At 65.7% G+C, this 23153-nt stretch overlaps 8 protein-coding genes across 8 annotated transcripts; 6 read left to right on the top strand and 2 right to left on the bottom strand.

The window, feature by feature from the left end:
* Nucleotides 1-1217: 1217 nt before the first annotated feature.
* EMIHUDRAFT_43546 (hypothetical protein) lies at nucleotides 1218-1814 on the top strand (the record flags this gene model as incomplete). Its single annotated transcript, XM_005762353.1, has 1 exon — nucleotides 1218-1814. A coding segment is annotated over one exon (597 nt), but the record flags the coding sequence as incomplete, so codon positions are not given.
* Nucleotides 1815-2566: 752 nt separating this feature from the next.
* EMIHUDRAFT_437964 (hypothetical protein) lies at nucleotides 2567-3781 on the top strand. The gene has a single exon (XM_005762352.1). The coding sequence runs from the start codon at nucleotides 2605-2607 to the stop codon at nucleotides 3625-3627; it is 1023 nt and encodes a 340-aa protein (XP_005762409.1). The 5' UTR covers nucleotides 2567-2604; the 3' UTR covers nucleotides 3628-3781.
* Nucleotides 3782-4424: 643 nt separating this feature from the next.
* Nucleotides 4425-6487, top strand: EMIHUDRAFT_452763 (hypothetical protein). Its single transcript, XM_005762351.1, has 4 exons — nucleotides 4425-4580; nucleotides 4695-5456; nucleotides 5613-5871; nucleotides 5942-6487. The coding sequence occupies exons 1-4, from the start codon at nucleotides 4539-4541 to the stop codon at nucleotides 6466-6468; spliced, it is 1590 nt and encodes a 529-aa protein (XP_005762408.1). The 5' UTR covers nucleotides 4425-4538; the 3' UTR covers nucleotides 6469-6487.
* Nucleotides 6488-6549: 62 nt separating this feature from the next.
* Nucleotides 6550-7831, top strand: EMIHUDRAFT_452762 (hypothetical protein; the record flags this gene model as incomplete). Its single annotated transcript, XM_005762350.1, has 1 exon — nucleotides 6550-7831. One exon carries the CDS (start codon nucleotides 6550-6552, stop codon nucleotides 7672-7674), a length of 1125 nt encoding a protein of 374 aa, XP_005762407.1. The 3' UTR covers nucleotides 7675-7831.
* Nucleotides 7832-7901: 70 nt separating this feature from the next.
* Nucleotides 7902-8270, bottom strand: EMIHUDRAFT_216096 (hypothetical protein; the record flags this gene model as incomplete). The annotated part of the gene is made up of 1 exon (XM_005762349.1): nucleotides 7902-8270. One exon carries the CDS (start codon nucleotides 8268-8270, stop codon nucleotides 7902-7904), a length of 369 nt encoding a protein of 122 aa, XP_005762406.1.
* A 673-nt stretch (nucleotides 8271-8943) lies between these two features.
* Nucleotides 8944-11013, bottom strand: EMIHUDRAFT_105388 (hypothetical protein; the record flags this gene model as incomplete). The annotated part of the gene is made up of 3 exons (XM_005762348.1): nucleotides 8944-9368; nucleotides 9451-10651; nucleotides 10735-11013. 3 exons carry the CDS (start codon nucleotides 11011-11013, stop codon nucleotides 8944-8946), a joined length of 1905 nt encoding a protein of 634 aa, XP_005762405.1.
* Nucleotides 11014-16574: 5561 nt separating this feature from the next.
* Nucleotides 16575-17766, top strand: EMIHUDRAFT_358342 (hypothetical protein; the record flags this gene model as incomplete). Its single annotated transcript, XM_005762347.1, has 4 exons — nucleotides 16575-16847; nucleotides 16954-17121; nucleotides 17231-17359; nucleotides 17426-17766. Exons 3-4 carry the CDS (start codon nucleotides 17347-17349, stop codon nucleotides 17764-17766), a joined length of 354 nt encoding a protein of 117 aa, XP_005762404.1. The 5' UTR covers nucleotides 16575-16847; nucleotides 16954-17121; nucleotides 17231-17346.
* Nucleotides 17767-19701: 1935 nt separating this feature from the next.
* EMIHUDRAFT_437959 (plastid transketolase) lies at nucleotides 19702-22954 on the top strand. The gene is made up of 6 exons (XM_005762346.1): nucleotides 19702-19739; nucleotides 19915-20040; nucleotides 20320-20946; nucleotides 21161-21734; nucleotides 21912-22097; nucleotides 22212-22954. Exons 1-6 carry the CDS (start codon nucleotides 19734-19736, stop codon nucleotides 22775-22777), a joined length of 2085 nt encoding a protein of 694 aa, XP_005762403.1. The 5' UTR covers nucleotides 19702-19733; the 3' UTR covers nucleotides 22778-22954.
* Nucleotides 22955-23153: the final 199 nt, after the last annotated feature.

The raw sequence follows: 23153 nt of genomic DNA, 5'->3' as shown, positions 1-23153 counted from the left end.
GGGCGGTGGCGGCGATGGCGGTGGGGGGATTTTCCACCAAGGGGTCGATTGGGCTGCTGAGGCACTGAGAGAGGCTCCCAGCAGAATGAGCAGCCGTGACCGCATCGCCTGCCCCGTCGGCGGCGACGGCAAGCCGCTCACCGGAGGGAGAGTCGCGAAACGCCCGTTGTTGGCCTTTCGAGATTCTGTTACTTCCAAATCCGGCGTGCGAATCCGCCGCGGCGGGCATTTCAAATTTTGTCGTTTCACCCGATCGCTTTTATGGCCCGATTCTCCGGGTGTTGAATCGGTCAGCTGGCGAGCCTGGCTGTTCTTCACCTTCCTACATACATGCCCTAGTACGTCCACCCCCACTGTTCACATCTCATCACCTGCCTTGCCTGGCTGGCGGCGGCAGCAACGCTGCATGTTCCCTTTCCCGGGTTCGCTCCCTAAGTAATAAGAACGGGTGTGTGGTTTGTACTCGCCAACTGCTGGGGCGGCTTCCCCCTTCCTCTTCTTGCAGAGAGAGAGAGAGAAGGAGGGGGAGAGCAGGGAATTAATTACGCGTAGCTGCTGACGAAGAGGCTCCCCGGCAAATACAAAGCTGAGGCGGTCGGCAGCTCGGCACATGCACATGTGCATGACATATGTCATGCACATGTGCATGTCATGTGCATGTTGTGCATGTCCATGTGCGATGCAGGGACAATTCGCGGAAGATCGTAACGACAAAATAATACCCAGTCGTGCTTGCTTTCCTCAAGTCCACCTTTCATCCGGATTTCGCAGCAAAGGGGCCCCCGCGCAGCCTCCTTCATCCTTCTTCGAGCGCGTGGTGACTGACGACTATGCCCTCCGCAGCAGGAGCCTCTTTCGACGCTCGCCTCAGGGGCGTGCTATCGGTCGCAACCCAGCTCCTCGCTCTACCCCTCGTGGTGGCCGCGGCGCTTGTGCAGCTGGCTCTGGTCCCCGTGATGCTCCCACCCTTCCTTGTGCTGCTCTCCTCTAGTGCCCTGATGGCTGGGGCCCTGAAGCTTGTTCATCCAACGCAGACCGGTGAGGTGACGAACGAAGAGGTCTACGGCTCGATCCTGCTTCTGTACATGAAGTCGGCTTGGGCCGCCCTCGCTGCAGTGCTCCTTGCCATTGCCGGTCCCTTTCAGATGATCTCCAGTCTAGCGCGGTCACTCCGAGATTGGCAGGTGGCGCGAATCCTTCAGCCTGGCGCGGAGGGCACTTCTCTTCGCACGCCAACCTCGGTCCTGATCACGGGCGCCAGCAGCGGCATTGGTGCGGAGCTCGCTCGTCAGTACGCAAAGCCAGGCGTCCGCCTCGTGCTGACGGCGCGGCGGGTGGCCAAACTGGACGCCGTCAAGGTTGACTGCGAGTCGCGCGGAGCTGTGGTAGTCACCGCCCCCGCGGACGTGACGAATGCAGAAATGATGGCGTCCATCGTGGCCGCCGCAGACGAGGACGCGCCGCTCGACCTGGTCATCGCGAACGCGGGCTGCTCCGAGTCGAATGTGCCTGGTGGCAGCCCCCTGTGGCACAAGGCGGGCCCCGTAAACTCGACCAACGTCATGGGCGTCGTCAACACTGTGAGCCCGGCGATGGAGCGGATGGTTGCACGCGGCCACGGCCAGCTCGTCATCATGGCCTCGGTGGCCTCTGCCGGCTCGAGCACTAACCCCTCGAGCGTCAGTTACGCCGCCAGCAAGGTCTGGGGACGCGCCTATGGGCAGGGGCTGCGCGGGGCGCTCAAGGGCACGGGCGTCGGCGTCACCACCATCTGCCCCGGCTTCGTGGATTCAGAGATGGTTGGCGGCACGGACGCGCGCAAGTCGGGCTGGCTGCCGTCGACGAACTGCCCCGGCTTTGCCAAGCGCTTCTTGGCGTCCATGACGATGCCGACCGGCGAGGCGGTGCGGCACATGATCGCGGCCATCGGTCGCAACGCGGGCGTCGTCACCCTCCCGTGGTGGTACCATCTGTCCCTCTGGGCGCCGCAAATGCCGCACTACAATTTGATGCCGCCCTTTGTCGAGTACTGGCTCGCGCCGTCCAACCAGGTCAAGGCGCCGGCGCTGCCCAGGGGAACAAAGGGGTTCAGATCAGCTCCCAGCGCGTCGTCATCATCGTCCGAGGACTCCTTGACGCCCCGCTCCCGCAGCGCGCGACTGAGCCCCTCGATACGCAAGCTGCGCCGCGCGGGCCGTGCGGTCCGCTTCTGCGTGTCGCACCTCGAGGCCTGAGTGCGGAGAGGCTTGCAGCTGTGTGTAGATTTAGATCTAGCTCCCAGGGTGGCGTGCCGTGGGTATTCTCTGTCTGTTCCATGGGTATTCTCTGTCTCTTGCCGAATATTTTGAAATTCTTTGCCGAAATGAGGCTCGGCTCTTCTTCTTTTGTGAGGACGACGGCTTCTATTTTTAGAAAAGCCGTCGTTTTTAGAAGTCGTCGTCCGCGCTTTGCCTGTTGTGTGAATTGTGCGGCAAATTCTTCTTTGTCGTGCCAGTGTGTTCTTATAGAAATTCTTTTTCGCACACCACCCAAAATTCTTTTTCAGCGCTCGCTTTTGGTTGTCTTGGATGTCAAGGGCTTTCCTGACACGCTGTCCGCGAGCGAATGAACGAGAACTTCACGCCACAGACGGCCACCCGCCTCTCCGGTCGCACATCCGAGCGCTGTGCTTCAATCGACCTGGCCTGCTGCGCCGAGAGTCATCAGACCAAGCGGCGTTGCGTGTTTCGCTCCGCACCATCGCTCAGCGACCTCTCGACGGCGCTACTGGGCACACGCGACCAGGTCCTCGCCTGCCTCAAGATCCAGTCGCGCGTGCGCGCGTGGAAGCATCAGCTCCAAGCCGCAAGCGCGGTGACGGATGAGTGCATGCCGGACGAGGATGAGTGTGCCATCTGCTGCTCGTTGCTATGCGAGCCCTCGCGTTGGCCGGCCATCGCCGACAGCGAGTGCGAGCACCGCTTCTGCAAGCCATGCATCGCTCAGTGGATGGCCCAGCAAAAGTCGGATAACCCAACCTGCCCGCTCTGCCGCGCGCCTGCCCTGGCCCGCCTCTCGCGAGGGGCGATCGAGGTCGACGAGACGGAGGCGGCGCGGCTGGCGGAGCGGCATCCGTGTTTGTACGCGGAGCGACTGACCCTCCACCGCGCGATGTCGGCCGAGCTGCGCGTGCACGAGCAGACGGGGCGTGTGACCATGCCGGTCGCGGTCGGCTTCCCAGAGGTGCAGCAGCGCTCCGACAGCTACTACTGGGGCTACTTCTCGTTCTCGCGCACCGAGCACCTCAACGCTCTCGCCCACGCCCTCGCTTCGCCGCGCAGGCAGATGCTCGTCCTCAGCGGCGAAGAGCGCGGGCAGGGCGCTCGCGGGCGCGTGGTCACCGTCACTCTGTCCTGGTGGCTGCTGGTCCGGTGCCGCCGCTCCGGAGTAGTCCGCACTGCCGCCGGCGACGCCGACGGCGGCAACGTCGCCGCGAGCGCTCTCCTCCAGGCGCTCGTGGCGCGCCGGACCCGGTGGGGGCAGGTGTGCGTGGAGCTCCGTGTGGAGCGTGCGTGCGCGCTGGCCGCGCCGGCGTGCGACGACGAGGAGCGCCTGGGCGTGACCATGGGCGAGGTTCGATACAGATAGGACCCATTTCTTTGCCGTGCAGAGCTAGATTCAGATACCCGGGTAGGATCCTCGGTGCGCCCTCTTCTTCTTTCCTGGCAGAATTAGTGCCAGTGCGCGCCAGTGCCGTGCCCAGAGAGAGATTTTTGAAAACCAACAAGAAATCACGACTCTCACAGTGAAAATTTGGGCTCGGCAGCTTGTCAGCCCTCAGGCTCAGCCGAAGCTGGGGCCGGTCCCGTTGTCGTGCGAGGGAGCTTTCTTGTAAAATTCTTTTTCTCCGCGGATCAATCCAATTCTTTTCTCGCCAGTCCCGTGCCCAGTGTCGTGCGAGGGAGCTTTGACCTTTGAGCTTTGTTGAGAGAGAGAGAGAGAGATTTTGATCTTGAACTCTTCTCGCCAGAAAAAATCCGAGAGAGCAGGTGTGTGTGTACTTCTTGCTTGGGCGGCAGTCATGCCGGGGTAGGTAGGGTAGGTCTGGGCCCTCCCGTCGGGTTTTCCCCTCTCTGCTCTCTTCACGCTGGAATTTTCCCAGCAGAAAAATAATTTTCCGCCTAATCACGATGTCAACCCTCCCCAAATGGGTGATCTGGTGCGTGTAGGGCTTGAGAGTGGCCTGCCATGTCACAGGAAGGACTGTGGTTGCAGGCAGGAGAGTACCACCAACCATCACTTTAGTTCGTATGGTTCCCCACCTTAACCGGTCCGGTAATTTGTTTTTTAGTTTCCCATAAGTGGGTAGGCAGGTAGGTAGGTAGGTAGGGGCAGGGCAGGGGCCGGCCGGGTTTTTGAAGAATTTTACGAGAAACTCCGTCGCTCGACACTACTCGAGTAGGCACAGGACTGGCGCTAACACAGCTACACCAAGCAAGAAGTACACACACCTGGAGAGAGGCTCCCGCGCTCCCTCCGCCGTGTCGCCCGAGCTAGACATGGGACGCAAGCGCGTGCTCAACCGCCGCGCAGGCCGCCGAGTGCGGTCGCGGACGGCTGCGGCCGCAGCAGCTACGCCGCCCGAACCTCCGTCTGAGGAGCCTTCAGAGCTTCCCGCCGGCCGAGCTCTCTTCCGCGAGTACTACGCGCGCTAGAAGCTGCTCTCGTCGGCGGCCGACTGGCAGGCCTTCGGGCAGTCCATGCGCTCTCCGCTCCCTATCACATTTCGTCGGTGCGGGCTGCCGAGCCGTTCGGCGGCGAGTGAGGCGTGCTGGGCCGAGGGACAGCAGCTGATCCGCGCCTTCGAGGAGTCGAGTGGGCGGCAAGGGCGCGCCCTGCCTTGGTGCCACGGGTACCAGCTGCCACTCTCCCGGCTCGAGCTGCGAAGCGAGGCGCAAGCGAGCGGCGCGGCCGCCGCTCTGCAGGCGTGGCTACTGCGTGCGTCGGGCTGTGGGCTGGTGATGCGGCAGGAGGTGGTGAGCATGGTGCCGGCGCTGCTTCTCGGCGTGCAGGCCTCGCACCGCGTGCTCGACGTCTGCGCCGCGCCAGGCTCGAAGACGACGCAGCTGCTCGAGATGGTCTCGCACGGCGCGGAGGGCGGCGTCGTCGTCGCGAACGACGCGGAGCCGCTGCGCGCGTACGTGCTGGCGCACCGGCTCCGCTCGCTCGGCGCCGGGCTGAACGCCGTCGTCGTGACGCACCGCGGCCAGACCCTCCCGAGGGCTGGCGAGGAGTACGACCGCGTCTTGTGCGACGTGCCTTGCTCCGGCGATGGCACGCTGCGCAAGGAGCCGGCGCTGTGGGCCTCGTGGCGGCCAGGCCTCTCGCTGCGCCTCCACTCGCTCCAGCTGCAGATCGCACTGCGCGCGGCGGCGCTCGTCCGCGCTGGCGGCTCGGGCGTCTCGGATTGCATGGGCGTGACGTGCCCCTGCGGCTGTCCCCGCAGGCGCTCGTCCGGGTGGGCGGCCTGCTCTGCTACTCGACTTGCTCCCTCTCCCCGCTCGAGGCAGGGGCGTGGTGTGGGGACGGCGAGGACACGAGTCAGAAAGGTCACCACGACGCGAGTGGAATAGGACGAGGCGGTGGTTGCGAGCTTACTGCGCGCGGCGCGCGGCGCGCTCGAGCTCGTCGACGCGAGCGGCCAGCTGCCGGAGCTGCCTCGGGCGCCCGGCCTGAGAAACTGGCAGGTCATCGACGACGCGATGCGCCGCGTGCCCTCCCTCGCCTCGCTCTCGTCGGAGCCGCTCACCGTCCGCCGCCGCTTCCGCGCCGGCATGTTCCCGCCGAAAGGAGGAGGCACGTCGCCCACGCCCCCCTCGTCCTCCCTGCCTCGTGCGCCCCGCCGACACCGGGGCGCACGCCCCCCCTGCTGACCCGTGCAACCCCGCTGGCGCGGCGGCAGACGGGGCGCCGCCGCTCGAGCGCTGCATGCGCTTCCTGCCCCACCTCGCCGACACGGGCGCCTTCTTTGTGGCGCTTCTCCGCAAGACAGCTCCGCTGCCCCCGGGGAGGAGAGGGCAGCGGCACGGGCAGGAGGCGCTGCCGCTCTCCAAGCAGCGCGCGGCGGCGCAGCTCGCAGCAGGCCATTCGCTCCGGCCGCTGCCGACAGAGGCGCCGGCGGCGGAGGCAAGAGCGGCGGAGGCGCCGGTTGGGAGGGAGGGCGAGCGCCTCTTCACGCGCTCCCCGTCGGGGCGACGCGCGCTGCACGTGCCTCCGCGTGTGGCGCGTTTCCTCGGCTTCGCGGCCGAAGGCACGGCAGATGGCGCTTCCTCGCCGCTCTGTGTGGTGCACGCGGGCTGCCCTCCCGGGGAGCTGGAGGAGGACGCCGAGGCGCTCGCCGCTCGGCTCGGCGCCAAAAAGTCGAGGGCGGAGCGGCGCGACGCGTCGGCAACTCAGCGGGACCGGAAGCGGGCGCAGTGGTGTCACTGAAAAATGATATAAAAGAAAAAAGAAATCCCGAAATTCCCATGTTTTCCGCGAAAGGAGCCGCCTTACCCGCTCTTCTCCCTCATGGGCTGCAGCAGCAGCAGAGATGCAGAAACCCCGACGGCGACGACGAGGGCCAGCGCCACGACACTGCCTTGCTCTGAGCGTTGCATTAACGACAGCAAGCGCACAGCACGCAGCCGCAGGCACAGCCGCCGCATCGATGTCCCTTCATCGCTCACGCTCCGCGCATATGAGGAGCTCGGCGAGACCTCTGAGCTTCGCGCGGGCAGTCTGCAGCAGCTGCGGTCGGAGTTGGCGACGCTGGTGGAGCAGCGGGTGGCGGGCTGGGAGGACTTGCAGAGGGCGCTGGAGCAACCCGATCTGTGGCTGGTTCGTTTCTTGCGCACCCGCAAGTACGACAGCGCGAGGGCACTCCATGCGCTGCGAGGCAACCTCTCCCTCTCCCGCTACCTCGAGGGCCTGCCTGCTCGGACGGGCGGCGCAAAGCCCGGGGCAGTTGCGGCGGTCCGTTTCTGGGACCTACATATCGAGGATAGCTCCGTGAGGTACGTCCTGGACAGGAGGCTCCTGGCCACGGTGCCCGGTCGTGCCCGCGACGGGAGCGCAGTCGTGCTCCTCTCGCCCTCGAGCGACTTCCTCGTTGCGTGGGGGAGGCTCGGCGTCGGAGGCTTCACCCTCGCCGTGCTCAAGCTGATCGAGGCGCTCTCGCTCGAGCCGCGGACGCAGCTCTGCGGCATCACCGTCGTCGTCGACCTGCGGCGCGCCTCGTCGGCCCTCATCTCGACCTCTCTGCGGCCAGACATGCTTCGGCTCACCGAGCGGCTCGCCTCGCTGCTCGGCAGCAAGGCCGCCTTCCGGGTGCGAGGCCTCTGGATCGTCGGTGCGCCGTGGTACGCGCGCGCCCTCGTCAACCTGGTGCGCACCTTCCTCTCCAGCAAGCTGCGATCGCGCCTCCACCTCTGCTCCGCCGCAGAGGACTTGCACGCCGCAGTGGAAGAGCGCCTCCTGCCCGCCGGCTTCGGGGCCGGAGGCGGTGCGGACGAGGGCGGAGCCGAGGCCAGCTTTGAAGAGTGCCTGCTTGCGCTGCAGCGGCGAGAGTCCTCGACGCGCACGTCGCTCAGGTCCTCGTCCTCGTCGGAGCCCCTCGTCTGGCAGCGGCCGAGGCACGAGCTTAGTCCGACATAGTGTGTCCACCCCGTCTCCGAGCTCAGAGTTCAGAGAAGGAGAAGTGCCGCCACAATAGGGTACCGCGCGAAAGTTTCCGCTTTGTTTCGTGATGGCGGATGCGGAAACATTTTCCGCGCGTGCGAGGTACGCAATACTCACGAAATTGTAAACAAGACATACCAAGACGGAAGAGGAAGACACTCTGCTTTTTTAAAGCCGTACGGGTCACCACGATATCTTCTACTTCATGTCTCTCGCAGCACGCACCCCTCATGCACCGCGATGCCCTCCCGCTCACACAGGGCGAGGATCTCGTCCGAGCCGGCGCCCGGCTGCACAAACGCAGATTTGATGCCGAGGGCGGCCGCGTGCTCCATTTGCACGAGCCCATCCCGCGGGTTGATGATTAGGTCGACGACATCGATGTCGCTCTTCGCTGCCGCGTCGCGGAGGCTTCGAAAGATGACTCCGTGCGGGTCGGTGCCCGGCTTTACGCGAGGATTGACTCGCACGACGGTCTTGCCAAGGGCTTCCAGGCGCTCAGCAACCGCACGTGCTGGTTTCCTGGGATGGAGCACGTCCCCAATCACAGCCCACGTCGGCTGCCGCAGCATGTCCTCACCAGCCGTCGCACACATGGCGATGCGGCTGCCGTGCAGCGACGAGGTCAGAGCGACGAGCAGCGGCAGCGGCCGAGCGAGCAGCATTCCGTGCGCGCGGATTTTTCTTTTGACGAGAAGACTCCTTCTCCCTTGTTTGTTTTCTTTTTATTTTTTAGTCTGTGGTATGAATGAAAGGCAATGTTGGAATAAGTTTTTGTGAGGGTTGCCCGGCCGCGGGTTGCTGCGCAAAAGCTTTTATGTGCGCGGGTTCGCGCTGCGCTAGGCTCAGAGCGAGTTCGCGCTGCGCTAGGCTCAGACGGCGAGTTCGCGCTGGCTAGCTAGGTAGGAGAGAGAGTTTGTTTGTGTTGCTAGGTAGGTAGGTAGAGGGTGAGCCGTCGCGATTTCTTGTTGGTTTTCAAAACTCTCTCTCTCTCAAGCTGAAGATGTTCACGGGCCCTCACACGAAGGTGGGGAGCCCCGGGTGGGTCTCTTTAGGTTTATTTAGCTGTACTCGAACTCGGTCCTAGACTCGGTCTAGGCAGGGGTTTGCTTGCTCGTTCGTCGTTGCTGGAAATTAAGACAACAACAAACGCTAACCTCTTTCTGGCCGCGTCGTCCCTCCCCTGGCCGATGTTCTGCATTCCTCTTTTACGTACATAAAAGTTCGACGGATCACAGGACACAGCTAGACCCCAGCTGGGTTCCACGAGGCCTGACAGCCGGCGAGAGCTTGCGCTGCCGGATAGTCGAAGAAGGCCGATAGCGCTTGCCTCTCCGGCTCCGCGCCCTGCCGCGGTGACGCTGCCGGCTGCGACGCCGCGGCTGCGCTTGCCTCTCCCGCTTCCTCTCTGGCCCTCTCGCCCTCCTCCCACAAACGCGCTACCGCTGCCGGGTCGTACCGCTCGTCTCTCCGTCCGCGCCTCTCTCGCTCTGCGGCCATCCACGGCTCATCTTGCGCGCGCGGGTGGAAGGGCCCCCAATAGTAGCCGCCACAGTCGTCCGTCATAATTGTTAGTCGGAGAATTTCGCGAATCCTCGGCACAGCCTCGAGCGCCTCGAGGCGGTCGTTGCTGCTGTCGAACCGGAGGCGGATGTAGCTCTTGGCCGAGCCTGCGCAACAACAGGAAAGGAGCGTCGGAAGGGGCGGGTCGCGTGTGCTGGCGCGCTGGTCGCATAGCGGAGTGCCGCGCACCGGGCTGGGAGAAGGGGTCGTAGTGGTCGGCGATGGACGTGCCGATTGAAGTGGTCGGCGACGTCCTGGGAGCAAAACGGCACAACTCCCAGGAAAGGTCGTAGCCTCGCAAGTCCAACGGCACGTCCACAAAGCCGCGCAGGGAGAGGTCGAAGTCGATGTCGCTCGCGGACGCGGAGCAGAGACTTGCAGTCCTCAGCTTCAGCGTCCACGAGGGCCACGGGAAGCAGTGAGACGAGTGGGATTCCGGCATGGAGAAGGTCCATCGAATCTCGTCCCGCTCAAAGGTCACGATCCCGGCGCCGAACTCCAACGTTCCGAGGGCAATCTCGCTGCAGTGCTTCCGGACCGGCCGGTCCCAAACGGTATCGGGCCCAAACCTCCAGCGGGGGAGCCCGGGCGGCGGCCCTGGCCGTGGGAGGAGCTGCAGCTTCTCGAGCTCGCTCGAGAGCGACTCAGAGCGCTGCCCCTCTGCGCGCAGCCGCTGCACCTCTGCGTGCAGCCGCTGCACCTCCTCGCGCAGCTGCTGCCCCTCATCGCGCAGCCCGGCCGGCTCGCCAGCCGCATCTCCAGCTCCAGCCGCAAGCGGGCCGCCGCCGCTCGCCTCGCCGCCGCTCGGCTCGCCAGCCGCATCTCCAGCTCCAGCGGCAGGCGGGCCGCCGCCGCTCGCCTCGCCGCCGCCGCTCGCCTCGACGCCGCTCGGCTCGCCAGCCGCGTCCCGAGAGGGCTGCGGCACTGCGAAGACGCGCTGCCGCTTAGCCGGGTCTGCCGCCCACTCTAGCTGCTCGTCCCAGAAGAGCACCGCCCCCTTCGTGACGCCGCAGTCGGCAGCCGCCTGCTCTGCGGAGCTCGCGTCGCCCGCTCGAAAGCGGACGGCGGCGGTGAGTGCGGGCTCGAAGCAGTCCAAGAACGGCCGCGAGCCGTTGACGTCGCCGCCGTTTCCGCGACGCCGAGGCAGCTTCGCCTCTACGAGAGCGCGGCGCGACTGCGTGACCAGCTCGGCGTACCGCTCTCGCAGCGCAGCCTGCTCCGCAGTCGGTCCGACGGGGCCAAAATGCAGCACGCCGCACTCAAGCAGCCTCCGCACCGCAGGCAGCCACTTTGTGACATGCCGCGTGTTTTTGTCAAGGGACCCGCGCCGACGGAGGATCGATCCGAGCGGCTCCTTAGTGCGCTCGTGCTCGAGCGCGGCATCGATACACTGTTGGGATGGGGAGCGGGCATGAGCAGTTTGATATGTGGCGGCGGGAGGTGTACGAGCGGGGCGGCAGAGCAGCAGCACACCGATGGCGTGTCCCTTCCAACCTTGACGGGGAGGCCGTCTGGAATCTCCCCCTCAGCGTCCAACTGCTGCAGCAAATTTGCAGCGTGCTGCTGAAGTAGGTCCGGAAGCGACTCGTCGGGAGATTCAGCGGCGGCGGGCGTCACGTCGAATCGGGCGGGCGCCGCAGTGGCGAGGGTGGCGCTGGCGTCCGACGGCTGCGGCGAGGATGTGGCGCCGAGCGCGCAGCTCTCCTCATCGTCGATCTGCATTCGGCTCTCCTCCTCGTGCTCGATCTGCATCCGCACCAAGACGCTTACGTCTTTGCTGTGCCGCTTGCTCGCTAGGTGTGCGGGTCTCGGAAAGAAAAAGCAAAAACCTAACGGGTCCCTAACAGCCGCTACGAGGCAGAAGAGAACGACGCGACAGAGGAGGAAATGACAAGGGAGAGAACGACGAGAGTGGGACGACCGCGAGGTGGCATGAAGGTTGCAGCGAGAAGCGGCGAGAGAAGACTGCGAAGAGAGATAGGAAGAGGCAGACTCCCTAGGGTGGGCGACGGCTAGCGCACCACACACCTCTCCTTAAAATCCCTGTGTGGTGGCGGCGTGCCGTCCTCCCATCCCTCTCTTGGGTTGTCTGTTTTCTTTCTTTCTTTTTAGCCGCTACGACAAACTCATCTTTTATTCTTTGATAGTTAGAGGCTCTCACTCACTCTCAAAGTCTCAAACACAAACTTGCGCCACAGCTATATGTGTCGCACACACGCGACACGGCGGCTCCGGCAGCGCGCAGCGGAGGCGCCGGCGGGGGGCGCACCGATCTTCCACTTGCTACGCACACCCACACGCACACAGCCACACAGGGTCTCACATAATCACATATTCTCTCTACACGAGACACACCGCGGAAGGGGCGCTTGGGAGCGGGGGCGGGGGCGGGGGCGGCGGGCGGGGGCGCGCACCGCGCAGGCGCCCAGGCCGCAGGGCGCAGCGCCCTGTCTGTCGCCTGTGTGGCCTGTGCGCGTGCGGCGTGGCGCGCGCGAGCGTGCGACGGAGGGTAGGGGTGGGGACGCTGCCGTGCGCTGCGCGCGCGCGCACGCGCGCAGCACACACCCCACGGAGGGTAAGACGGCGAGGAGGGGGCGGCGGCGGCGGCGGCGGCAGCGCGCGCGCTGCGCGCGCGACAGAGGGGCGGAGCAGCGACCGCTGGCGCGGACGCTGCTCCGTCTGCCAGAGACGCGCGCTCTGGCGCAGAGCGCGTCAAGGCAAGGGCAAGCGTGGCGGCGCGGGGACGCGCGGCGGCGGCGGCGAGCAGCGAGCGCTCCGTGCGCGGTGAGGCGGCCGGGCGAGGGCGCGGCGGGTGACGGGGCAAGGGAGCAGCCCACACCCGGCCGTCGCTTTTGAGCGACGACTGTGGCACGCCTGCGCAGGGGCCGCAGGGCGGTCAGTGGTGGGACGAGGCGGTGCCGGCCGCGGGCCGGGTGCAAGGCGCCGGCCTCGGCGCCGCCTCGGGCGCGGCGGGAGGGAGGGGGGGGGGGGGGGTGCGTGTGCGCCGACCGAGAGGCGGCAGCGGCTGGCGGCCGAGATCGGTTCGGCGCGAGCGGGCGGTCGGCGACGGAACTAGGTGGTGAAGCTCGAGCCAAGAGCTTTCGGCTGGAGACGTCGTCGCAGAGGAGATAGTGGGGGCCCCAGATCGTCGAGCGCTCCGCCGCGTTTGAAAGACCGACAGGATGTGTCGGCCGGGGAGCCTCCGGCGGGCCTGCGGCGCGGGGCGCTGCGCGCGGCAAGCTTGCCGGAGTGTGGCCGCAGCAGAAGTCTCCGGCGGACGCCTGGCGGCGTGGCGCTGCGCGCCGGCGCTGCGCGCCATTCGAACGAGGCCTCGTCCTTTTTGCATTTTTGCAGCCGACCCGTCCTTTTTACAGCCCCTATATCTCGCGGAGGAGCAAAGGACGCCCGATTAGCGCTGCGCGCGGCCGGGCAAAAAGTGACGTAGAGAGCACCCCCTTTTTAAGCGTTCCGCGCACACACAAGGTCCGCCTGCGTGCGCCGCCAGCTTCCCAGGGCCATCGCGCGAAAAACGACGGAGGAGATGCATCCTAGCTGTCGCCACCGAAGGCGACTCGACGCCGCTGAGATCGGAGAGCAAGCTCTGACAGGTCACACGTCGCTCCTTTGACGCCGACGTGACTCACCCGTACAGAGCGCATCAGGACACAGTCTCGACGCGCTCGGTACGACGCCTGCGACCCGTCTCGGGTCAGGTGGCACGACGCTCATCGCGCCTGCCAGCGCTGCCGTGCAGGCTGCCACGACAAGGTCGAGCACGCTTCTATACGCTCGCCCAGCCTTCCTTTCCATCCCATTAGGCAGCCTGGGAACGGTGGCGGTCAGAGGCAAAGCCTGCGAGGGGTGGTGGAACCACATGTCACGGCTACTGCCGGCTCGCCTCGACCCCACGATAGCCTCCGGAGGCTGACTTTGCGGCACCATCATCGGACGATGTCGACGAGTTGGGTCGCTCTCGCGGTAGCCAGGTAGCCCCCCATACTAGTCTAACACCAGTGTGCAGTGACCCACGACGATCTCCAGCGTCCAGTGCGGGTAATACCCGAAAATACCCGGAAAACCCCAGCGCCCAGGTATTTTCGGGGTTTACCTGGGGTTTTTGGCATTTTCTGCTTGCTGACCACTGAACAACAGTAACGTACAGTAACAAACAGACAGCAGAGACCAGAGTCTGACAGAGGCGAGGTAAGAGGTAAGGTAAGGTAAATTTCTCCAGAGCGGCCGCACACTGCTCGGTACCCCCCCTGCACAACTAAGCTCATCCCTGCTGCTAGGGGAACTCACAGCTCACGCGGCCTCCGGTAGCGATTCGCCGCGGCTCCGGCGGTGCGATTTTTGTGCGTTTTCGAAGGCTGTGGGCGGGATAGGGCTGGCTAGACCGGCCCTGGTGTGCCCTAGTGTGTTCCCTTACACCCCTGGCCCGGGAGCAGTAGCGCGGTGCGCGTCCCGAGGGCGTAGGGGCTCAAAAAACAATTGATCAAGTTTTCAGCCACTTAGAGCACACAGTGCCTCTCTCGCCTCCCCTGCCCCCACTGGGAGGTGACGCTGACGGTGGTGTCGGCGTGGCGAGTGAGACTGAGAGCGAAGTCGCGTACTGGACTCCGCCGCCGGCGCCGCCGCCCGAACCGCGAACGCCGTCTCTGGCCGTCCGATACCTAGTCCGATACGCGATAGAGAGGGTTAGAGCCGCGAACCCGCGACAGACGTCGTGCTGCCTCCGTCTAATATAGGCTAATTTATAGGTCACTGTGGCCTCGAGCGTCTTCGAGAGGGAGCGTCTGCCGTCTCGAACGAGAGGTGCCGAGGCTGTCGTGTGAGAGGTGCCGAGGCTGTGACACCTCTCTCTCTCTCTCTCTCTCTCTCGCGCGCGCGCGCGCGCGCTCCCTCCCTCCCTCCCTCCCTGTCCCTCCCTCCCTCCCCCTCTCTCTCTGGACCTCAAGTCAAAGCGTATTCAATACACATCGTTCTAAGCCCTCTACAGCACTCTCGACATCTCAACTCACAGCTCACGCGGGTGAACAGTCAACAGTTGCGCTCTATACGACTCTACATCATCCCTCAAGCAAAATCGGGCCTTTTGCGGCTGAACCAACCTGGTCCGTACCGACCCAGACAGTCTGACAAGTTAAGTAGAGATGGCAGCGGCCGCAGGGGCGGCGGTCGGTTCGCTCAATGACGGGTCGGCAGAAGCTGAGGGAGGGTAGCACAGCTGGCCACATCACGGAAGGGACCGGGATCTTGGTTGCTCGACCTACCGCTAGTCGATCGATCGAGCACAGTGTGTGTGTGTGTGTGTGTCGAGCACACCGCGAGCGAGCCGCGCCGGGCTGCCGCGCGCGACTGCGAGGCGGGCAGTACTGCGCCAACAAAGGCGCGTCAGCGCCGCCTGGGTTCCAACTTTTTGCGGGGTATGGTATGGTAATCTCGCGGCCCAAAGGGTGGGGGGGTATGGTCCTGACCGCCCATCCCCGGTCTCCGGGAGGCTGGGTCTGTCAGCAGGCGGGGGGTATGGTCTCGAGGTGGGTTGCGCGAGGGTACCATACCATACCCCGCAAAAAGTCCGAACCCTGAGAGTGCGGCTAGAAAAAGAAAAGGAAAAAACAAACCCCCAGTCCACAGGCTCCTGGAACCAAATCCAGCCAGTGGATGCAATGCAAACAGTGTACACCTTCACCCTCAGCGTCTTCGCACAGTATCCGCCCGTCGCTTCGTCAACACCAGCTTGCGTCCAGCCGTGCGGTGGGTTCACGTGTGCTGAGTTCCGTGACATCCAGTCCTGTGCGGACCAGGCAGTGAATCTGCCAGCGTGCAAGTGCGCTGGCTGCTGTCGAGATGTGTTGGCAGTTCCGCCACCACCGCCGCCATGCAATTCTTGGTGCGCAACGAATGCGAAGTGCGCGCCCTGCCCGCCCTGATTCCAACTCCCCACCCACCCACCCACCTCGCCTGCACCCCACTCACCCAAGCTCCACCCAGGCCAGAGCGTAAGCATCCCTCCCCCAAACGCCACCCGGCCACCCTCCTGCTTACAGTCGGTGGGAGACCAAGTGCAGATGGGCTCGGGAATGCGCGGGCTGTCCAGAGTGTGACGCCTCGCCGCCACCCCCAACCGTCACGACGAAAGAATTCAAGAACACGCCGCCGCCGCCGCCTACCCCAACCGTCACGACGTCGCCGTCCCCGTCGTCACTACCGCCGCCGCCGCCAGCAGACGCACCGCCGCCGCCGCCAGCAGAACCGCCGCCGTCTCCATCCCCGTCGCCACTACTGCCGCCGCCGCCGCCAGCAGATGCACCGCCGCCGCCGCCAGCAGAACCGCCACCACCGCCGCCATGCAATTCTTGGTGCGCAACGAATGCGAAGTGCGCGCCCTGCCCGCCCTGATTCCAACTCCCCACCCACCCACCCACCTCGCCTGCACCCCACTCACCCAAGCTCCACCCAGGCCAGAGCGCGAGCATCCCTCCCCCAAACGCCACCCGGCCACCCTCCTGCTTACAGTCCGTGGGAGACCAAGTGCAGATGGGCTCGGGAATGCGCGGGCTGTCCAGAGTGTGACGCCTCGCCGCCACCCCCCCCGCCGCCACCGCTAGGGTGGGTGGATGGGTGGGTGGGTGGCTGGATCGCTGGGTGGCTGGGTGCGCCTACCCCAACCGTCACGACGTCGCTGCCGTCGCCGTCCCCGTCGTCACTACCGCCGCCGCCGCCAGCAGACGCACCGCCGCCACCGCCAGCAGAACCGCCGCCGTCTCCATCCCCGTCGCCACTACTGCCGCCACCGCCGCCAGCAGACGCACCGCCGCCGCCGCCAGCAGAACCGCCGCCGTCTCCATCCCCGTCGCCACTACTGCCGCCGCCGCCGCCAGCAGACGCACCGCCGCCGCCGCCAGCAGAACCGCCGCCGTCTCCATCCCCGTCGCCACTACTGCCGCCGCCGCCGCCAGCAGACGCACCGCCGCCGCCGCCAGCAGAACCGCCGCCGTCTCCATCCCCGTCGCCACTACTGCCGCCGCCGCCGCCAGCAGACGCACCGCCGCCGCCGCCAGCAGAACCGCCGCCGTCTCCATCCCCGTCGCCACTACTGCCGCCGCCGCCGCCAGCAGATGCACCGCCGCCGCCGCCAGCAGAACCGCCGCCGTCTCCATCCCCGTCGCCACTACTGCCGCCGCCGCCGCCAGCAGAACCCCCGCCATCAGATCCGCCGCCACCGCCGCCATCAGACCCGCCACCGCCACCGCCGCCGAATCCGGACTGCGACCTTCTGTGCGTCGGCGTCGCTTGCCGCACGCTCTACGACGCCACCACTTGCTCTGAGCAGGCAGTGAAGTTGCCGTCGTGCAACTGCGCGAGTTGCTGCCGCCCAGACCCGCCCGCTGCCAAAACGGCCACCGCTCACGCAACGCCCGCTGCTCAGACGCCGGTCTTCACAACGCGTGGGCCCAACAGCGTGGCCCTTTGGCAGCCTCCTGGCCCAGGCCGCAAGGCTGGCGGGTGCGCTGGGCCGACCACGATGCACACGGATCCCATCTGGCAGGCCGTGACGCTCGCCGAGTGCCAAGAGTACTGCGGTGCGCGCCTGCTCGACAACCCACCCACCTCGCGCCCCAACCACCACCACACGCACATGCACATGTACATGTAGCCTCACATATCATTTCCACACGCACCGCTCAGCTCTCGACATCGATTGCGTGGCCATCGAGTTCACGGAGTTCGTCCCAAAGTGGCAGCGCTTGAACGCACGAGAGTACGCGCGCTGCACGATCATCGACTTCCCCTCCAAAGTCACGCACGTCTTGCCGCGTCCCGACGGCGCTCGCTGCCTCGTCAAGCCGGCGCGCGCTCTGTCTTCGCCTGCTGCCAATCCGTCACCTCCGCCCCTGAGCACGATATAACCCCCCCCCCCCCATTCTCTCCCCCCCCCCCACCCACCACCCCCTACAGACGCGCGGTCTCTGCCCTCCCCCAACGCGCGATTGCCCGTGCTGCTGGCTCGCCGGGCCCGGCGTCGATTTCAAGTACGGCAGCACGCCGTGCGCCGAGCTGCAGAACGCCGACCTCAGCAACATGAACCTCGAAGGCACGCGACGCTCCCTGCAAGCCACCGCCCCTGGCACATGGTAATACGCCCCCTCGTCGCCGCAAGGTGCCAAACTGGACGGCGTGGACATGCAGTGCGCCAAGCTGGACGGCGCGTCACTCAAGGGGGCCAGCTTTGGCGGCGCGAACCTCAAGTCTGTCAGCTTCGTCGGCGCCAACCTCGACGGCGCCGACTTCACCCAGGCCGACGCCAACTTTGCACGCTTCGGGGGAGCCAACCTCAAGAGCGCGAAGTTTCTTGAGGCCAACGTCGAGAGGGCCGACTTCAAGGGCGCCGTGGGACTGCGGTTTGCCGAGTTCGCGGGAGCAAAAGGGATCGAGCTCGCCACATGGGGCCCCGGAGGCGTCGCGGGGCGAGGGGCACCGCCCCCTCCGCCCCCGCCCTAGACAAAGAGTCAGAATTTCCTCGCAGCTTGAGAGTCGCGAGTCACTGTGAGAGTCGTGATTTCTTGATTCTTGTTGGTTTAGCAGCAAAAATCTCTCTCTCCCAATACGGCTTTAGGGGACGAGAATGCCATGTTCGTGACCGAAGGCTACGGCCCCGTGAGGGGTGGTCCGAACGGACAGCCGGAGCGTACGCGATGGCGTGTGTGTGCGACGGGGAGAGTTCCCGGGGCGCGGGGGGAGAACGCGCGCAACTAGGATCTAGGTAGGTACTAGCGCGAGCTATCTTCGAGCAGCATAGGGTGCCCGCTCAAGAAGAATTCGTCTTGAGCTTCGCTTCGCTTCGACAAACGCTCGCATATCCGAAAGTAGTAAGTACGCGATGGCATTGTGAGTGTGTGTGCGACGGGGAGAGTTCCCCGGGGGAGAACGCGCAACTATAGCGATAGGGTACCCGCTCAAGAAGAATTCGCGCACGATTGTGCTTTGCTGGGACATTCCACCCCACAACGGAGTGTGGAGCGAGCTCTTCTCCGACGCGTCGCGGGCTCGCGGCGGGCCTTCCCGCCCCCGCCCGGCGGGCGCTGAGAGCGGACAGCGCGCTCGACGACGGAGGGAGGGCACCCGTGCGAGGCCAAGGAGAGTGCCACTGGGGACGGCGCGGCAGGCGGGGGCGGCGCCGCCCGGCTAGGGCGGGCGGCCGAGAGGAGTGAACTACAGGTAGGGGAAGGCAGCCTCGATCGCCATACACACAGACATGGGTGCGAAACAACGACAAGACCAAGGCACGGGCAGAGGAGAGAGAGAAGAATATAGGATGGATAAACCCCAGCGCCAACATCATCGGTGAAGGCACAAGTGTTCGAAGAGAGAGTGGACCTGAGCAACGATATGACTTGGCGGCAAATGATCGCAGTGGGTGTCAGAAGAGTCGTCCTTGCGCGAGGAGAGCTCGATAAACTCGAGGGGCCAAAATATGCCGCAAGGAGGGCGGAGCTGCGCCGAAAGGCGGGAGAATCCGCGAGAGCAAGGGATCGGCAGGCGGCGGCGGCGTCGCAGGAAGGACGAGGCAGACGAGAGCGACGCGACAGAGGAGGAAGCGGCAGGAGGGAGAACGACGAGAGTGGGACGACCGCGAGGTGGCATGAAGAGGTGAGAAGCGGCGAGGGACTGCGAAAAGAAAGAAAGAAAGAAAACGGACAACCCAGGGGAGGGATGGGAGGACGGCACGCCGCCACCACACAGGGATTTTAAGGAGAGGGGTGTGATGCGCTAGCCGTCGCCCACCCTCGGGCGTCTACCACTTCCTATCTCTCTTCGCAGTTTCTCTCCGATTCTCGCTGCAACCTTCGTGCCACCTCGCGGTCGCCCCCTTCTCGTCGTGCTCTCCCTTGTCGCTTCTTCCTCTGTCGCGTCGCTCTCCTCTGCCTCGTTCTGCAACGCCGCCGCCGCCTGCCGGTCCCTTGTTCTCTCGGCTTCTTTCGCCTTTCGGCGCAGCTCCGCCCTCCTTGCTGCATATCCTGGCCCCTCGAGTCTATCGAGCTCTCCTCGCGCAAGGACGAGTCTTCTGACGCCCACTGCTATCATTTGCCGCCCAGTCATATCATTGCTCAGGTCCACTCTCTCTTCGAACACTTGTGCCTTCGCGAGGGACTGCAAAAGAAAGAAAGAAAGCGACAATGCTCCTAAAACCCATAAATAAATAAATAAATACAACGGACATCCCAAGCTAGGGCTGGGTCGAGGACAGACACGTCCCCACATTTGCAGGATTTTGCAAAAGCGAGGGGGGAGGGCGCATCGCCGCGCGGAGAGGGCTGGGCACAGGGCACAGGGGATCTCTCTCGCATAGGATATGCACTCGGCGGCACGGGCAAGGCTGGGCGTCCTATGTTTGGGGAGGGACTGCGAATTCAGAATTTTTTTGAGAGGTTCCACAAGAATCGACTGTCTCCCGATCTCAAGCTGCGATGCTGGTATGCTCCGCGGAGATTCTCTCTGCCAGCACTCACCGCCGCGCAGCCTCGAGCCTTCGCCCGCCGCTCCGCACAGCCTGCCTGCACCCGCGCTGTGATTCAGCGCGCGCGCGCGACTGCTGCGAGGCGCGGCAGTGGCGAGACGCTAATCCGCTCTGCGGCGCCATCGCCTCAGGTTGCTGCCTTCGCTGGATCCCTCTCCCTCTCGATCGGCGCCTCCGCCGCCCCGCGGTCGCGCTCCGCCGTTAACATGCAGGTCGCGGCGGAGGCGCAGGTGGCGCAGCCGGTCGCGCTCGCAAAGGCGCGCAGAGAGCCGTACCCGAGAAACGAGAACTCCTCCCTTGGGCTCTTGCCGGCGTGAGTTTCCCGCCCGTTTTGCACGCGGGTCCCCTGCGTGCGGCACATAGAGCCGCTCTGCCGACAGCTTCGAACCCGTGGGACTGTTGGCGAGCCCCATCGCGCCACCGCGGCTCTCCCCGAGTCCTGCCCTGCTCAAAGCATCCAAAGAGAGAGTGCCTCCTCCTCCATCGCGCGCGCGTAGCAATCGCCCCCGCGACCGCCCCCCCTGCCGCGCCCGCAGGCCGCCGACGAGGCGCGCGGCCTCGCCATCGACTCCATCTCCAAGGCGCACTCTGGCCACATGGGCCTGCCGCTCGGCTGCGCAGAGGTGGGCGCGGTCCTGTGGGGCCAGGAGATGTCCTACAACCCGGACGACCCCACCTGGCTGAACCGCGACCGCTTCATCCTCTCGGCGGGCCACGGCTCCATGTTCCTCTACTCGTGGCTCCACATCGCGGGCTACGACCTCCCCAAGGAGGAGGTTTCGAACTTCCGCGTCAAGGACTCCAAGACGCCCGGCCACCCAGAGTGGCAGGGCATGCACCCGCACACGCCGGGCATCGAGTCGACCACCGGCCCGCTCGGCCAGGGCATCGGCAACGGCGTTGGCATGGCGGCGGCCGCCAAGCAGGCGGCGGCGACCCTCAACACCGCCGACCACACCATCATCGACCACCACGTCGTCGTGCTGTGCGGCGACGGCTGCCTGCAAGAGGGCGTCGCCAACGAGGCGGTCGCCTTCGCGGGCCACGAGAAGCTGGACAACCTCATCCTGATGTACGACTCGAACGGCGTGACCCTCGACAAGATGGCGGAGCACACCCAGTCCGAGGACGTGTCGATGCGCTTCGAGGCGCAGGGCTGGGAGGTGCGCCGCCCCTTGCTGCCCTCGCCCGCCGCCCAGCCCGCCGCCGCCCAGCCCGCTGCCGCCCAGCCCGCCTTCATCACCACCGCCGCCCAGCCCGCCTCCGCCACCCGCCCAGCCCGCCTCCATCACCACCGCCGCCCAGCCCGCCTCCGTCACCCGCCCAGCCCGCCTCCATCACCACCGCCGCCCAGCCCGCCCGCCGCCCTCGCCACAGGTGCTCGAGGTTGACGGACACGACATGGACGCCATCACCAAGGCGTACCGCTACGCCAAGGACTCGGACAACGGCAAGCCGACCCTCATCGTGTGCAAGACCATCATCGGCAAGGGCATCGACGAGATCGCGGGCACCTGCGCGGCGCACGGCGAGGCGGGCGTCCAGTACCAGGACTCTGGCCGCGAGGCGCTCGGACTGCCGGCGGACGAGAAGTGGTACGTCTCGCCCGACACGTACGACTACTTCAAGTCGCACAAGGCGGAGCTGGTCGCCAAGTACGACGAGTGGCAGGAGACCTTCAAGGCGTGGAAGGCTGCCAACGCCGACAAGGCGGCGATGCTCGAGAAGCCGGCGCCGAGCGCGGAGGAGCTGATGGCTAAGATGGGCGGCTTCGAGGTCGGCTCGGGCGTCGCCACGCGCAACGCGGGTGCCGAGGTGCTGCAGCCGATTGCGCAGGAGATGCCCTTCTACCTGTCGGGCTCGGCCGACCTGCACGGCTCCAACAAGAACTACATGAAGGGCGTCGGCGACTTCTCCAAGAACAACTACGCCGGCCGCAACTTCTACTACGGCGCGGAACACCGCCGAGACACCTCCACCCCTGTCCGCAGCGCGACCCACTCCGACGCACCGCCACCGCGTCGGGCTCCAGCGCAGCCCGATGCGCTGCGGCTCCTCTCCCCGTCGCGCCCACTCAGCACACCGCCTCGCCACACCACACACCGGCGACACCGCGACTTGTCTGCAGGCATCCGCGAGCACGGCATGGGCGCCATCCTCAACGGCATGGCCTTCTACGGCCTGCACACCGTCTCGGGCTCCACCTTCCTCGTCTTCTCGGGCTACATGATGGGCTCGGTCCGCGTGGCCGCCCTCTCGGGCCTCCCCGTTTCGTACATCTGGACGCACGACTCGATCGGAGTCGGCGAGGACGGTGCGACACGCCTCCCGAGAGCCCCCCTCGCCGCCGTTCGCGCCCTCGCCGCCACTCACGCCCTCGCCGCCACTCGCGCCCTCGCCGCCTCTCACGCTCTCCGCCCGCCCTCAGGCCCGACGCACCAGCCGGTCGAGGTGGTCGCCGGCTTGCGCGCGATGCCCAACCTGGACGTGATGCGCCCGGGCGACGCCGAGGAGACTGCCGCCGCGTACGCCTCGTCGGTCACCCGCCCCGACGGGCCCACCGCGCTCATCCTCTCGCGCCAGAACCTCGCCGTGATCGACACGTGCTCGGCGGAGGAGAAGCGCGCCGGCACGCTCAAGGGCGGCTACGTCGCCAAGAAGGAGGAGGGCGAGCTGGAGGGCATCCTGATCGGTGTCGGCTCCGAGCTGGAGCTGGCGATCAACGCGGCCAAGGAGCTCGGCAAGGGCTGGCGCGTCGTCTCCATGCCGTGCGTCGAGGCGTTCGAGCGGCAGAGCGCCGAGTACATCGAGTCGGTGCTGCCCAAGGCGATGAAGGCGAAGACCACCGCCGCCGAGGCGGGCTACACCGCTGCGTGGTACAAATACGCCGACAAGGTGCTCGGCGTCGACTCCTTCGGCCTCTCCGCGCCGGGCGACGAGGTTTTCGAGGCGAAGGGCCTGACGGTCCCGGCGTTGGTCGCCCTCGCCAAGTAGGCGGGTGAGCCAAAGGGCGGGTTGAACGATTCCGCCGCCCTCGCCGCCGCCCCAGCCCCACGTTGTGCTGCGCCTCTACCGTGCGCGCGCATATCTGAGTTCTGTGCTGAGCGTGTCGTTGTGTGTGGGCTATATGATCTAGCATGATTGTTAAGAAAGCGCAAATATGTTAAGAAAGCGCAAATATGGTGGCCGCCCGCGCCTAAAGTAGGGCGCTGCGCGGCAGAACATTGCTTTGCAACAACCAGCTGGCAGCTCCGAGCTCGCTGCCGTGTCCTCGGCTCGTGCGGGGCCTGTAATGCCGGGCCCGGGGAATGCTAACGAGGGGCACTGGGCAACTCTGCGCCTGCGTGGCGGACGGCGGGACGCGCGCAAA

The sequence above is a fragment of the Emiliania huxleyi genome, assembly GCF_000372725.1.
Source record: "Emiliania huxleyi CCMP1516 unplaced genomic scaffold EMIHUscaffold_68, whole genome shotgun sequence".
NCBI lineage: Eukaryota > Haptophyta > Isochrysidales > Noelaerhabdaceae > Emiliania > Emiliania huxleyi.
This window is presented reverse-complemented; position numbering and strand designations above follow the sequence as displayed.